A 15,975-nucleotide genomic window follows, 5' to 3' on the forward strand; every position below is an offset into this window, starting at 1 on the left:
AGTCAAACTTTGTATTTGTGGTATGACACGTTAACCAATTTGGCAGTAGGTAAAGTTACAAACTAATTAAAATTGGTATCTTGGTCTTAGTAAAAGACATAATTTTCACTATAACAAGAACTGTGCACTACTTTGTTCGTTTTAAAATTTTCAAAAGTTACTTTCTTTAAAAATTGAGAGTAGTTTACTAACAGTCTTTAAAAATCACACTCATGTTGACAAAACTCAAAATTAAGTTGCAAAAACCTGTAAATAAGTTAAAACAAATACAAAGCTGTTGTTTAAAACTCAGTGTTACCAAAGAAATACACATTTATGAAATAGTATTTTAAGTTATTAAATAAATGTAAATTATCTGAAGTTGTGATTTTGTTAAGTTATAACATAACTCTAACTTTAGTAAGTATGCAGCTTTTAGTTTTTATTTTTACCATTTACAAATATACAAATTACCTTTCAACAGTTTGTTTTTAAGTTAAAATTAATAACTATTAAAGATGAGCTCAATATTGAAATTGTCAGGAAAACTCAACAGCCAGTCGCTTCCAAAAATAACAAGCTTATTCAGAGCAGCATCAAATGTTCCTCTGCAAAATAGAACAAAAGTAAGTTGTTTTATATTATACACAAAATTAACAAATAATAGTTGTGTCAAACTTTGAAAATAACTTTAATGCAATACTACAAAACTAATTTCTCATAAAAAAGTTTAAGAGTCATGTTTATGTTTCAGCTGTAATTAGGTAAAAAATAAACTTTCAGGTGTTTTATTAAAATTTTATGATCTGTAGTTTTTTTCTAATTTTTACATCAGTAGATATGATGAATTTATTTAATCATTTTCAATATAAATCAATATAAAGTTCTATAGTTTTAGTGACATGGATTTAAACATTTGTAATAGGTATCAGTTTTTTAATGTTTCAAAGTGAGATCTAAATTTTACCTAAACTATAGTCTCTTTCTTTTAAAATTTTTAAAGCTTCTTACAAAACAGTTGCACTACTAATTGTTGTCTACAAAACAAGTTCTGGTAATTAAAATAGTTAGGCATAATATACTTTATTTCATGTTAATTTTTTTACAACAGAATGAAAGGTTGTTTTCCACAAACTCTGTGTTGCAACAAGAAGTAAACAAAATGCCTACCACCACTTTGAGGTATTTCATTAGTGAATTATTATTGTTTATTATTTTTGTATAACTTTCTAAGTCAGCTTCATTCAAAGTGTGCAGAAGTATCAGTTAAAAGTGCACACAAATTTTTAAGAACAATGTAAATATTAGCACAACTGGTTTTATATTGGTTCTTAGATACCTTCTATATTCTATTCATTAACAAATACCTATATAAAATTGTGATAGTTTTGTAAGAAAATACTGCTAAGCTGATTATCTATCTATTCTGCGCAATTTTAAACTTTTGATCCAATTTGCTTGTATATTGTTTCATTTTAACTCATAAGACATCAATTTTTTTCTTTTGGTTTTAGTTACAACTGAAAGATGTTTATTTGTTTTAAGTAAAATTTACCACCTTTAAAGACATTTATTACAAATATTGATTCATATATTGTACTTTTAAATTGATCCTGAATCAAGACTTTTTATGACTGCTCTATGTTAGTGATAACTAGTAAAAATTGATTGTTTTTTGCTGCAACCTCTATTAATTTTAAATACTTTTAATTAAAAATGTTTTAACATAGTTTATCTCTTGTTAGAATATACTTGACTAGAATGTCTTATATAGTTTGCATTTTATTTGTGCTAAGAAATAAAGAAGAAAAAATAATGTGAATAAGTATTTGAGATTTTTCTGAGAAAGTTAGATATTAGGTTAAGAAACAAAAACACAAATTGAATATTTTGAATTTATTTAAAAATACGTAAAATACAGTTACTATAAATTTTAGGAATTTTTTGATAGAATTTTAAGCATGTATTTTAAAATCAAAGATAAAATTATTTTAAGCCATTTATCAACTGATTGTAAGTTCACTCATTAAGAAATAGCCTATATTAACTAGATAAAATGTCTGTTTTAATTAATTTATACTGCCTAAAAAACAGGCATCACACCAAAAAGCTTACATCAGTAAAAATGGTATACTGACAATTCCCACCATCGATCATTTCCCACCCAATCAAATCCCACCCGCGCACAATTCCACTTGAAACTTATATTTTATTTTTATTTGTTTGTTCCTTAATTTTTTAATGTTTTTTTATTTTATTTATACTTATTATTTACTTATTTTTATTATCACTGTTACCCCTAGACCTTACCCTTGGTCGGTAAGCAGTTCTTGGATTTGATGGGGTGGGAAACGGTTGCGAGTTGGAAATGAGCAGTTCCCATAAAAATAGCTCAAAAAATTTAAACATTATAAACTTTTTAATAAGCTTTGGTTATTAAAACTTACAAACTTTGTACTATTTTTACCAGACGATTGTGGGCAACTGCTTCAAAGCTAAAAAAAGTAAAAAATAAACTTTAATTAAGTTAACTTTTTAATCACATACAATAAAACTGCTGTTTGATACTCGACACTTTGTAGAAATTAAAGGAAACATAGTTTCAAAATATAAATTTTCAGAGAAAAATGGACATTGGATCAACAATCTGAAGCAACGCTTGATTTCAACATTGAAGAGATGACGTCATTGTTAGATCATGACAACCATGTTATGAGGAGGTAGTAATAAATAAATATGAATAAATTTGTAATAAAATATTATTAATAATAATGAATAGTACTATAAGAGGATAAATGCTAGTATCAACACAACAATAAGCAATTTAAATTTTCTTGTTTAATCTGGACAATCACAATATGAGGAGGTAATAAAGTATTACTTAATACTGTTACACTAAGTAAATTTGTATAATAATATGTTATAATTACAACAACAAATCTGAAAAATATTTAGATTACTAATAATATAGTAGTGCTAAATTTAAATTTTATAAAGTTGATGAACTATTAATAGTGTCATATTAAGTATTTTTTACTAAAATTAGTATAACATATAAAGTTTTAATTTTAAAGCATAAATATGTTACATATCATCAAAAAAAAATTAATTAATGACTAATATTATAGAGAGTTCAGAAAGTTCATGTCAGATCCTGTGATGACACCAAAGTATGACATCAGCCTTGAAGAGGAGAGGGACATTGCGTTGAAGAGACTTCAGAGAATATGTGATGTTGGTTTACATATTTTATTTATAACTATCATTCTTGTTAGTTTGGTGTTTTGTTATGAGTATCGCCGTTAAAAGACTGCAGAAAGTATGTGATGTGGTTGTGATTTTTAGTTTATAATAATTTAACTCTTATAAGTTTGTGTGCAAGACATCATGTTAAAAAGCTGGAAAAAAGTAAAATTTGAAATAAAAAAGAGTGATGTAAGTTTTATTTATTTTGTATATCCCTAATGAATTTTTAACTACCCATTTAGAATAAACGTTAATAAATCATTAAGTGTTTTTATTTAGTCCTACAACATTGTTTAGTTTTATAAAATAGCTTACATGACATGTTTATTTCGGCTACTGAATTTTAATTAAACTTATAGAAAGTAAAAAAAAAATAATTTGTATGTTTATTAAATACTTAAATATACTTTTTTAATTTTTAAAAATAATTTTGCTGTTTTTTATAATATTTTTACCTTTAACAGGTTAGATTTATTTCCGTAACTGTTTTTTGGCATAAACCACTAAGGATAGAAAAAATATACCTTGTAAAAAATCAGTGCTGATGTTTAGTTGTTATTATTCTATGTTATTAAATATTTTTCAATAATATATATATCCTTACAGGCCGGATTTATTTCAGTAACTGACTTTTGGCACAACCCATTGAGAATTTTCGCAGCTCACGAAATATCAGCTGTTATTGACCCAGCCATGACTACTAAAATGACTGTTAGTTAAATTTTAAATAATGATTAAAATTATTATGTGTTATATTCAACTTATTAACGAAATATCAGCTGTTATTGACCCAGACATGACTACTAAAATGACTGTTAGTTAAATTTTAAATAATGATTAAAATTATTATGTGTTATATTCAACTTATTAACGAAATATCAGCTGTTATTGACCCAGACATGACTACTAAAATGACTGTTAGTTAAATTTTAAATAATGATTAAAATTATTATTTGTTACATTTAACTTATTAACGAAATATCCGCTGTGATAAACCCTGCTATGACTACTAAAATGACTGTAAGTATGTATTAAATATTATCTTATTTCAAAAATAAATTTTCATTAATTAGATATAGTTTTATCCGCTGTGATAAACGAACCCTGCTATGACTACTATAATGACTGTAAGTGTATTTAAATAGAACCTTAGAACGACTCAACTAAAAAAATTCCATATTATCTTAATAATAAAAAGTTTAAACTTATTTTATATAGCTATACTGCTATTTAAAGTTTTTTATTTTTTTATTTTGAATTTTACTTGTTTTTCGTTTATAATTTTTCTATGTTCGTTTTTGAAATTTATTATTCTTCTAGGTGCAATTCAATTTGTTTTATATTTCTTTAGGTGCAATTCAACCCATTTTTTGTTTATATAGTTTATATTCATTTTTTTTACACTTTTATAGGTGCAATGTAAGTTATTTGTTATCATCTTGTTTATTTTTACTAAGTGAAATACAAAAATTTTATAATTTTTTAGTTATAATACAATTTAGTTGTTTTCTAGGTTTAATTCAACTTGTTTGATATTTCCATAAGTGCAATTCAACTTGTTAAATATTTCCATAGGTTCAATTCAACTTGTTTAATATTTCCATAGGTGCAATTCAACTTGTTTAATATTTCCATAGGTGCAATTCAACTTGTTTAATATTTCCATAGGTGCAATTCAACTTGTTAAATATTTCCATAGGTTCAATTCAACTTGTTTAATATTTCCATAGGTTCTTCAAACTTGTTTAATATTTCCATAGGTGCAATTCAACTTGTTTAATATTTCCATAGGTGCAATTCAACTTGTTTAATATTTCCATAGGTGCAATTCAACTTGTTTAATATTTCCATAGGTTTAATTCAACTTGTTTAATATTCCCGCAGGTGCAATTCAGCTTGTTTAATATTTCATAGGTTTAATTCAGCTTGTTTAATATTTCATAGGTTTAATTCAGCTTGTTTAATATTTCCATAGGTTTAATTAACTTGTTTAATATTTCATAGGTTTAATTCAGCTTGTTTAATATTTCCATAGGTTTAATTAACTTGTTTAATATTTCCATGGGTGCAATTCAACTTGTTTTATACATTTTCATAGGTGCAATTCAACTTGTTTAATATTCCCGCAGGTGCAATTCAGCTTGTTTAATATTTCATAGGTTTAATTCAGCTTGTTTAATATTTCCATAGGTTTAATTAACTTGTTTAATATTTCCATAGGTTTAATTCAACTTGTTTAATATTCCCGCAGGTGCAATTCAGCTTGTTTAATATTTCATAGGTTTAATTCAGCTTGTTTAATATTTCCATAGGTTTAATTCAACTTGTTTAATATTTCCATAGGTTCAATTAACTTGTTTAATATTTCCATGGGTGCAATTCAACTTGTTTTAATATTTCCATAGGTGCAATTCAACTTGTTTAATATTTCCATGGGTGCAATTCAACTTGTTTTATACATTTTCATAGGTGCAATTCAACTTGTTTAATATTTCCATAGGTGCAATTCAACTTGTTTGGAGGAACTGTCGCTTTACTCGGAACTGAAAGACATCACAAACAACTTGTTGAAGGTTTGTTTGTTATATAAAACAATTGAAAATTTATTCACTTTTTAACTTTTATCAAACTTTTAAGAAACATTTGTTATTACTTTATACAACTTATATTTAATTTGTTTTGATGTAATAAGTTTTTATAAAAATTGTTATAGTATTTGCTTTTCAGTTTATTCGTCTATTTATTATAAAAAAACAAGTTTAAAAGTTTACTTGTTTGTTATAAAAATAAAACATTAAAAAGTTTTACCTGCTTTTTATTATCATTATTGTAGGTAAAATAATATATTTTGTTCAATATTAAGTTATTTTAAAGCTGTTTTAAAACTTACTTTTTAATAATTCCTATTTGAAGTTCAGCAAAATAAAAATTTCAGTTTTTTTTAAACTTTAAGAAAAATATATAGACTGATTTAAAAATTACTCTTTATGAATTATTTTAATTAACCGTATATTTACATTCTTATATTTGTTTGTTAAAACAATTATTAACTAAATATAAAGCCATATTGATGTTTTAGTGGATTAGACTTAAACTAAATTAATAACGAATTTAGAACTTTTAGTTTAGGAATAATTAATTTAAATATTATTCTGGAAATTACATTTTAAATAAACTTTTTAAATATTATTTGTAAATTAAACTTACAAACAATTTATTAATAAGTTATTAATTGAAATAAAATTTTTCAATAGGAATTGAGAACTTTAATGGTATCAGTTGCTTCGGATTAACTGAACTCTGATATTTAATAAACATTTTTTAATTGTTTTTTTTTATTCTATAGGAATTGACAATTTAAACAATTTCGGTTGTTTCGGGTTATTGAATTAGGTTATGGGAATAATATTTGTGTAGCTACTTATTATTTATTAATATAGGAATTGACAATTTAAACGATATTGGATGTTTTGGACTCACTGAATTAGGTTATGGAAATAATGCTGTTGAAATGGAGACTACTGCAGTATACGATAACGTTGGTACTGTTTATTATATTAACCAATCATTATGTTTGTGATATAAAATTTAAATATTAATTACTAAAAAAAATCTCATAATTGATAAGGTTTGTGTAAAATAATTGAAGCTAACAATATTTATTTTATAATATAAAATTTTAATATACCCACTAAAAAATTTGCAGTATAAAGTAAGGTTGGTATTGTTCTCTTTATTAAATAATAGTTTTAATGTTTATACTTTAAACATGTTTACTTTAATAATTTCAGTTATTTTAAGGTGATTGTTGATTTAAAAAAAAAACAGAGTTTTATTTTAAACATAGACTGGTATTTATAATAAAGTTAATGTTTTTCATTAAATTAAAGTTTATCGTATTTTAGATCAGAAAAAAAAATCATATTACAAAACTTACTTGAAGTAAGAAGTTTCAAGCATAAAGTTGTATTATATTAAGTTCCATATGTATGCAATAAGCTACTGCTGTTTATGATAAACTGAATAAAACTTTAGTAGTGCATTATTTTAGTTTGCTAGTATGTATGCAAAGTTGAAATAATTTTGTTTGTCCTACTAGCCTACGTTTTAATTGGCCGCTAGTTTTCACATAAACTTTGTTATCATAATTTTTTGCTTGTAAAAACAGAATTATGGGAATTCAGCACATAAAGCTATTATTATCGAAATTTGAAGTTTCTCCATTTGAACTAAGCGCCATAGCTTATCTTATAAAGTAAACAGAACTTGATAAATAATTAAGTAGGTAATTTGCATATAAGCTAATTGGGCAAACGAAAAACTGCAAAACATGGCAACTTGGCCTACATATTTTTTACTGTAAATATCTTTCAATCAAAGTTTGTTTACTTTATGAGATAAGTAAAGTTATGGTAACTTGAACTAAGTTGAACAAGTTTTAGTTTGCCCAGAGCTTATATGTATATATTTAGAGATAAGTAAAGTATAAAAGTTTATCAACTAAGTTTCTATAACTTGCGGGTTTTTGTTTGCTCTTAGCTTATATGTAAATTAAGTGCTAATTTTTTAATTAAAATGCAAACAAAAAGCTGTTGACCTAAATGTTTGCTCATAAAATAGATTATGGCGGTAATAACTAAAATTAGCATAATTCGAATTGAAACCAAAGTTTAAGGGGCCATATCTAACTGGCATAAATAACTTGAAATATAAGTATCTTAAAAATTGTATATGAAAACTTTAAAGAAAGTTTTTTTCAAAAAAAAAAAATTGAAACACATTATTTTATATTCCTGAGTTATTTAATTAGTTTGAATTCTCCTTAATGTTCCTAATAACGTTAATTCGTATTATTTTACGAGAAATTTAATTTTTATACTTAAATAATTTTTCTATTTTGTATTATCTACAGGAAGTTTAAATTATAATAGGACACGCAGGAATTTATAATAAGCTATAATATTTTTTTATTTTATCATAGTTTATACAGTACATACTTAATATAATATTAATTTTTATACAACAGGACACACAGGAGTTTATAATAAACACACCAAACCCGCTAGCGCAAAAATACTGGATCACCAATGGAGCCATACACGCCAAACACATCGTTGTATTTGCACAGGTTGGTAAAATACACTGTAAATAGTTATGTATATATATTTTTATTTAAAAAAAGTACTGGATCACTAATAAAGAAATACACGCCAAACATGTTGTTGTTTTTGGTCAGGTTGCTTAATTTATATAAATTTTTAAAAAGTAAATAATTAGTAACTACCATTATTATATAAAAAAATAACATGGTGTTATGCTTGCACATGTTACCAAAAATGTATCGTAGACATTGATATGATAGTTTTACATATCAAAAGATATATGTTATAAACAATTATACAGTAAAATTTGTTTAGTTTATTAAAACCATGCTATACACAGAGTCTTAGTTCGTATAAAGAACAAATTAGTATACAATATAATCATATTAAATTGATATTTCAGCTGAACGTGGGCGGTGAGAACCACGGTATTCACGGCATACTGGTAAGAATAAGGGACGATGACATGAAAGTCATGGACGGAGTGGTTATCGAGGACATGGGTCACAAAATGGGCCTGAACGGAGTTGATAACGCGAAACTGACCTTTGATAATGTCAGAGTGCCAAGAACTAATTTGTTGAACAGGTAAAAAAAATGTTGATTTTTATACATTATTTATGTATAGTATTTTTTATTTAATACTAGAATGGGGTTGATAATGCTAAACTTACTTTTGATGATGTTAGAGTTCCTTGAGAGAAGTTGTTGAACAAGTATAAAAACATTTTTTCCAATTTATTGTAGTTATTAAATTATTGTTAAACCTGTTTTTTATTATTTAATTTATACAATACTTAATTAAACATGCAAGGTTGACCTTTAATGATTTCTAAATTCTAAGAGGTAATTTGTTGAATAGAGGTTTTATTAGTTTAATGTTTAAATGTTTAAAGATTATGATTAAGTTATAAACATTAATAAAAAAAATAAATCAAAAAATTTTATCAAACATTTAAAAAATACAAAAACTATACATCATGCATCTATAAAGTTATTCATGTTAAACTTAATTATTTATATTCACTTTAAATGTTAAAAATTGTGACGGATCAAATTCGATTTGAAACAATATAGTAAACTTGTTATAAATGTTGGTCTAAGTAATTTTAAACCAAATTATTTTCCCGCCAGACACTCGGACGTGGACGAAAATGGCGTATTTTCATCCAGGATCAAGGGTATCAGGAACAGATTCTTGACGGTTGCCGATCAATTGTTGTCTGGAAGAATCTGCATCGCCGCCATGTCTATTGGTAAGTTTGACGTCATAATAAAAAAATCAGTAGTTGCGTCATAGTGTTTGTAACTTAAAAAAATCTTTCTTCAACAAATGAATACTATAATATATAAAATTCTCAAACCGCCCTTAAGTATGGCAGTTATTATTTTCTCTTTACTTTAATACAATAAATAAAAACAATTGTATTTCAAAATTCGACAAAGTTTTTTTTGAAACACAGTTTATATTCAATTTATTTGCTGAAGAATAATCTGAAAGAACTCCCAAACAATAAACCGAGTAATAAATGAAAGACCAAAAGCATGAAGAAAATTTTAAGTTTCGATATAAAACATTTATAACAACTCATTTTATTATTTAGCTAGAAGAATGTTCTATTTTGTCTTTACTTTAAGCATTAAGACTTTTCTTTACGGCATATAACTAAATGCCAAAAGTACATGTTTAAAAGTTACAAAAAATAATAATACTTTTTGTTAGTATATAACGATTTCTTTCAACTATAACCGTTGTTTTAAAACTACAGTTTTGTAACGTATTGAGCCAAAATGTTTTATAGCCACCTGACTAAAATCAAAAAAGTACTTATAATCTCTCGGTGGAGCCAAAGCGTGTCTGACCATAGCACAGTACTTATTGTTATATAATTAAAATATATTTTAAGTGTGTGAACGTTGAATAACTGAACTTTATAGATTCAAGCCTAAATTACATTTTTAAAAGCTACAAAACAAAATAAGCTTTCAAATAAATATATAACTATTGGTTTCTTTTGACAATAACTATATTATGAATTTATTCTTTCAAGAACTTATATTACAAACTACCAGTAGTTGAGATCTCTTTATTTGTTTTCTTCAAACCAGAACATATAATAACTATATTATGTTCGTACAACTAAGTTTTTGTTATGTTTGTTGCAAAAGAGCTGTGGTTTGTTTTAAAGTCATCTAATCAAAACTCAAACTACAATTTTTAACCTCTAGGTGGAGCCAAAGCGTGTCTCACCATAGCACTGAGGTACGCTGCAACCAGAATGACCGTTGGAGCGAAAGGAAAGTCTGACATGTCAATTCTGACTTATCAGGTTTGTAATTTAAATAAATAAATTATCATACAATAGTTAATTTTTGTGATGTTGTTTCTAATTACAGGCACTGTCACTGTTGCCAAAAATAACCGAAAGGGTCAAAATGTTTTATAACAAATCTTGCAATAAAATACTTAAAAAAAAACTTTGAAATAACATGTTTTAGCTGCAATAACAGGCTTTAGTCCTTCTCTTAAGCAGAGTTTTTATGTCGAAAAAAAAGGAAACATGTGTATATTAAAAAACAACAGCTTTAATAACGCGCTTTAATCCCCTTCCTAGCAAGAACTTTTATAAACAACATTAAATTTGAATAATTTAGTATTAATTAGGTATTTTAAGTACTTTTTTAGCTGCAACAAAGAGCATTAGTCTCATTTTTAGCGACACATTCATGATGAACATCGCGTTGGATCAAATCAAATTAATTAAATAATAAAAACAATACTTATTTTAGATAAAACTACAATTAAAAACCGAACTAAAAAAACTAAAATTAGTAACTATTATAACAAAAAGGAGCACTAGTCCCCCTGTTAGCGCGCACATTTATGATGAACATCACACTCGATATAAAGTAACATTTAAATAAATAATTAACTAATTATTATAAAAAAATATTAAATTTAACAATTTTAAATAACTGCTCCTGCAAAGATTTTGACCCCCTTATGAACATCACTTTGGATCAAATCGAACAAATTAGAAGCATAACATATATATACATAGTGTGCTCCAACATAGAGATTTAGTTCTATAATTAGAAGCGAAAACTAAAAAATTAAATTAAATAATATTAAACAAATAAATAAAAATAGCTGCAACAACGAGCACTGGTCCCATTGTTAGCAAGGACCTTCATGATGAACATAGCGTTGGACCAGATCAAAGACGTTTGGAGCGAGGTGCAAGGTAAAACTAACGTCGACCCCAAGCAGCACCAGCAAGTGGTCATTCTGTGCTGCGTCGTCAAGGCGTTGGTCGGGTGGCACATGGGGCAGGTGACCACCGTTACCAGGGAACGCTGCGGTGGACAGGTGAGTGGTTGCTATGAACTATTTTTAAAATATTAATTTTCAATTAAACTAGTAATCTTAGCTTGCATAAAATGGATTTTAATATTTTTTAGTTAACCGTCTTACTTTTTCTTAATATATATTTTTAACAGATTCAATTACTAATGTGTTTAAAGAATTAAAAAAACAAGGTTGAATTAGTTTAAATCTTTCCACAGGGATACCTATCCTGCAACAGATTCGGATCATTTTTGGGATCAGCCCATGCAGCTATGACTGCAGAAGGAGATAACTCCGTGCTTATGCAGGTTAGTATATAAAAAATAGATATTTAAATTTATTTTTAATTAAAAACTATTCAATAAAAGTAGTAAACAAATACAATAATTAATAAGTAAAATTGAAAATTTTAACACCGTAATTATGCAGGTTAGAATAATTTATATGTTTTTTAATCTTTTTAGAAATTTTGTTTAATTTAAAAATATACTATGGTCTTTATGCAGGTGAGAATATAAAAGTAATTACTTATTTAAGTAAATAATACAGATGAGTAGTTATAGTATTAAATTGTTTTAAGTTTTGAAATTTGCTTGTTTATTTTTAGTTTTATTTTCAAAATAATTAAAACTGTTTAAAACAACAGAAAGTAGCCAAAGAAAGACTTGCAATGTACAAACCAAAACAACTTAAACCCGTGAAAGAAGGTATGTATGCTACATTTATTGAAAACTTATATATTTATTAATTAGAATTCCAACTAAATAGAAGTTTAATGTCTTAGTTTTCATACCAAGTATTGTAATATAAAACACTTAAATCATTATATTTTAATCTTTGAAAAGAAATACTACTTAATAGAATACAATTTACGTTTTCTTTTTTTGTTCTTGTAAATTATTTTCAGATCTTGCTTTTACTTAATTTTTGTTTAAATACTTCAGATTTGAACAACGACGAATACTTGCACTACTTGCTCGAGACACGTGACCTGTTATGCTTCAGTGAACTTGGCGGGAAACTGATGAAGGCGGGAAAAAAAGGACTCTTCGAAGCTTGGATGCTGAAGGAGAGCGATCTTGTGCAGGTTGGTTGCGTAAAAAAAGTTTTTAAAAAATATAATCTCAATGGATGTTTGTTACATTAAAAGTGTTTTTTTTTCCACAATTGGAATTGTTAAGAAGAAACAGTTTTTAAGTTTGTAATTTTCAAAAGTTAGTATGTATGGATTAAAATAACAACAATGAATCATCACAGCGAGCTGCATTAGCATTTAGTGAGACGTATACATCTGAACCATTATTGAACAAAATAAATCATTACTTTACTAGTCATTTAAACCAATAATCATAAAATACACACTTCCTTATAATATATTTTTTATTCATCACAGCAAGCTGCCTTGGCTTTTGGTGAGATGTACATTAGTGAAGAAGTATTGAACAAAATAAATGGTCACAACGTAGAACTGTCTTCATTGAAACCAATGTTGCGTGAATTGAGACGGTTTGATAATATTTTTATATGTATATTTATACTCATTTTCTTAAAGTATGCTGAAACGTTAACTGTTTATACGAATTGATTAAGGTAGGTTATACTTACGGGATCATTTTATTTTTATTTATTATTAACTATATTCAACAGGTTATACTTACTGGATTGTGTTCAGAGAGATCTTGGCTGGTTTGCAGCAAGAGAACTTATTTCTCCTAAGGGCGCCAGAGAAGTTTGTTAATTAGTTAATCATTTTATATATACAGTAAAGTCATGTAGAGTAAAGTCAAGTAAAAAAAAAATATATATTAAATTATGTACAAAAAAAAATTAACAAACAGTTGAATAAATTACTAGCTGATTTTTGTAGAGAGATAATAAAAGTTGTATAATAATTAATTAACTTCTTCAAAGCACAGCTAAGCTAATTTAAAAAAATAATGTTAAACTAACTTTTTCATACGCAAAAAGATAAACTACTAAAACAGCTTATGACAAATATGAAAATAAATAAATTTAAAGAGGTTAGTATAATAATAAAAAAACAAGTAGAATTAAGTTAAATAAGAAACCAATTGTTTTAATACATTATACTATAATTCTTATATTAAAAAGTCAAATTAATTTACAATAATCAATTGAACGGAGTTCTAGCAAAAAGTTAAGAAGATAAATATTTAAGTTAATAATAGTACTGTATATGTATATATATTTTTTTATACTTAACAGCCTTTATACTTAATGAAACTTTAAAGCTTAAAGCTGTAGAAGTATAAATATATGTAAACTAGCAACAAATAGTAAAAAATGCTCACAAGTCTTAGTAAACTCATGTAAAAGATAATTAAATTAATTAATTGTTTCTACTTCTTAGCTCAACGAAGTGCTGGCAGAAAGTTGCAGGAAGATAGCCCCACACTCGCTTCAGTTATGCGAATCGTTTCAATTATCCGACGCCATGTTATCGGCACCCATCGCGCTTGATTGGGTGGACTACAACGTGGGTGACAACAGGGGAGAGGTGGAACCCGTGAAATGCTAGGTTGCCATGGTATCATGAAAGGTTGGTGTAGTAATTTTGTTGTAATTATTAATATTTGATGGTTTTATAAATGCTAAAAAGTATTTTAAAAAATTTAGCACTTGGTCAAATATTTTAATAGCTTATATAATTTAAAGTAATAATCATCATTATTTTTTGTTATAAAAAAAGTAATGTCTACAATTAATCAACAGGAATCCTAAAAACTTGTCAAGAAAAACTGAACTGGTAACTAACTGTCTTTATTTTGTGAAAACTTTTTTTCTTAAAATTTCAACTACAAGTATTATTAATGATTGAATTTAAGAAAAAGTTAATAATTTCAAAATATAAAGATATTTGGGTATTTTCGAGAAATATTTTTTAACTTTTTATTCATCTAATTTAATTAATCAAAGTATTCTTTTTAACATAGCACTCATTTAAATGCCTGATTAAAAAGTTTTGGTGAATACTTTGTTTAAAAAACCTTATTTATCTTTTTATTTCAAAATTTTTACTTCAATTTTTAACTTAATCCAAACTTATTATCAAACTAAAACTTTTGTATTTTAAGTTTACATTAATCTTTTAATAAAAAGTTTTTTTATTCAATAGAATATACTTTAGTAGCTTAAAATCAATTTGAAAAAAAAAATATTATTCAACCTTTTACAGTTTTAACTAGTGCTTTTAGTTATATTTAATACTTTTTTTTCTTGAAAATTTTTTGTTATTTACTTCTTTTGCTATGCAGAAGTACACATATACCAAAAACAATCTTAATATTTGTTTTATTTGTTTTTTGTTACTAAAATGATTTTTAAGAAAACATATAGCTATAGCTAAAAACGTAATCTTATTAAGAATATTTTATTAGCAAATAAAAAAGTTATACTTATTTTGTTATTGTTTTTATCACTAATTTAGAGCAAATAAAATATGATTACTAGTTTCATGATGGTTTGTTAAGAAATTCAGAGTGTACCGTTTAATTAACTAAGAGTTTTTCAGAGTAAATATATTTTTATACTAAGATAAAACTCTGAGTAACTGATCCCAAAAAAAAAGCATAAAAGTTTTTTTTAAACAGAAGCGTTTTTACTAAGGTTGTGTTTTGTAATTAGTTTTATTAGTTTATTGATAAGTTTTAAGAAATTTTATAAAAACTAACAATTAAAAAGAAATATTTTGTTAAAAAATTGCACGTTGAATAACTTAAAGTGAACTTTATTAATCTTTAGTGTGAACAGCTAAAGAAAAATATAGTGCACACTAAGTTTGAGTCCTTGTATTTTAAATCAAAAAAAAATTGTGTTAATCAGAGTTTTTCAAAAAGTGCATAGAAAATATTTTACTGTGATTAATAAAGTATTAACATGTATTTTGTTAATTATATTTTTATCTGATTTTATTTTTAGCTAATATTAATAGATATAAGATTTTAATTTGACCATTAAAATTATACTTATTAAAATATGGATTGTATTATATACTGTGCACAGCTTGTTTGTATTAAAAACGACTGGTATTTATTGATTTTAAAAAAAATCAAAAACTAATAAATAAGTAAGTTTTAGATTAATACCATTTATTATATAGAGTCATTCTGACCTACATTTATGAAAATTATGTTACACGTTTACATTTTTTGTTTGCCAGTAAGCTTATTCAAATAAAAACTCAAGTTTCTATTTAAACTATAGATTTTCAATTGATAGTGTTGTAATATTTGTTTCAGTTTCATTTGACAGTTATGAAACTTTTACGATTGTTTGCAG

The 15,975-nt window shown here is 25.5% G+C and overlaps 1 protein-coding gene across 1 annotated transcript; it reads left to right on the plus strand.

Moving 5' to 3' along the window:
- The first annotated feature begins 467 nt into the window (after window positions 1-467).
- LOC145829834 (uncharacterized) lies at window positions 468-14,227 on the plus strand. The gene is made up of 18 exons (XM_082937703.1): window positions 468-605; window positions 1,091-1,161; window positions 2,601-2,699; window positions 3,108-3,213; window positions 3,832-3,936; window positions 5,726-5,798; window positions 6,666-6,763; window positions 8,252-8,353; window positions 8,731-8,915; window positions 9,462-9,583; window positions 10,557-10,657; window positions 11,479-11,697; window positions 11,895-11,984; window positions 12,323-12,383; window positions 12,621-12,763; window positions 13,070-13,182; window positions 13,324-13,405; window positions 14,048-14,227. Exons 1-18 carry the CDS (start codon window positions 498-500, stop codon window positions 14,213-14,215), a joined length of 2,046 nt encoding a protein of 681 aa, XP_082793829.1. The 5' UTR covers window positions 468-497; the 3' UTR covers window positions 14,216-14,227.
- The last annotated feature ends 1,748 nt before the right edge of the window (window positions 14,228-15,975 follow it).

The sequence above is a fragment of the Thalia democratica genome, chromosome 2, assembly GCF_965202585.1.
Source record: "Thalia democratica chromosome 2, ktThaDemo2.hap1.1, whole genome shotgun sequence".
Taxonomy (NCBI): Eukaryota; Metazoa; Chordata; class Thaliacea; order Salpida; family Salpidae; genus Thalia; species Thalia democratica.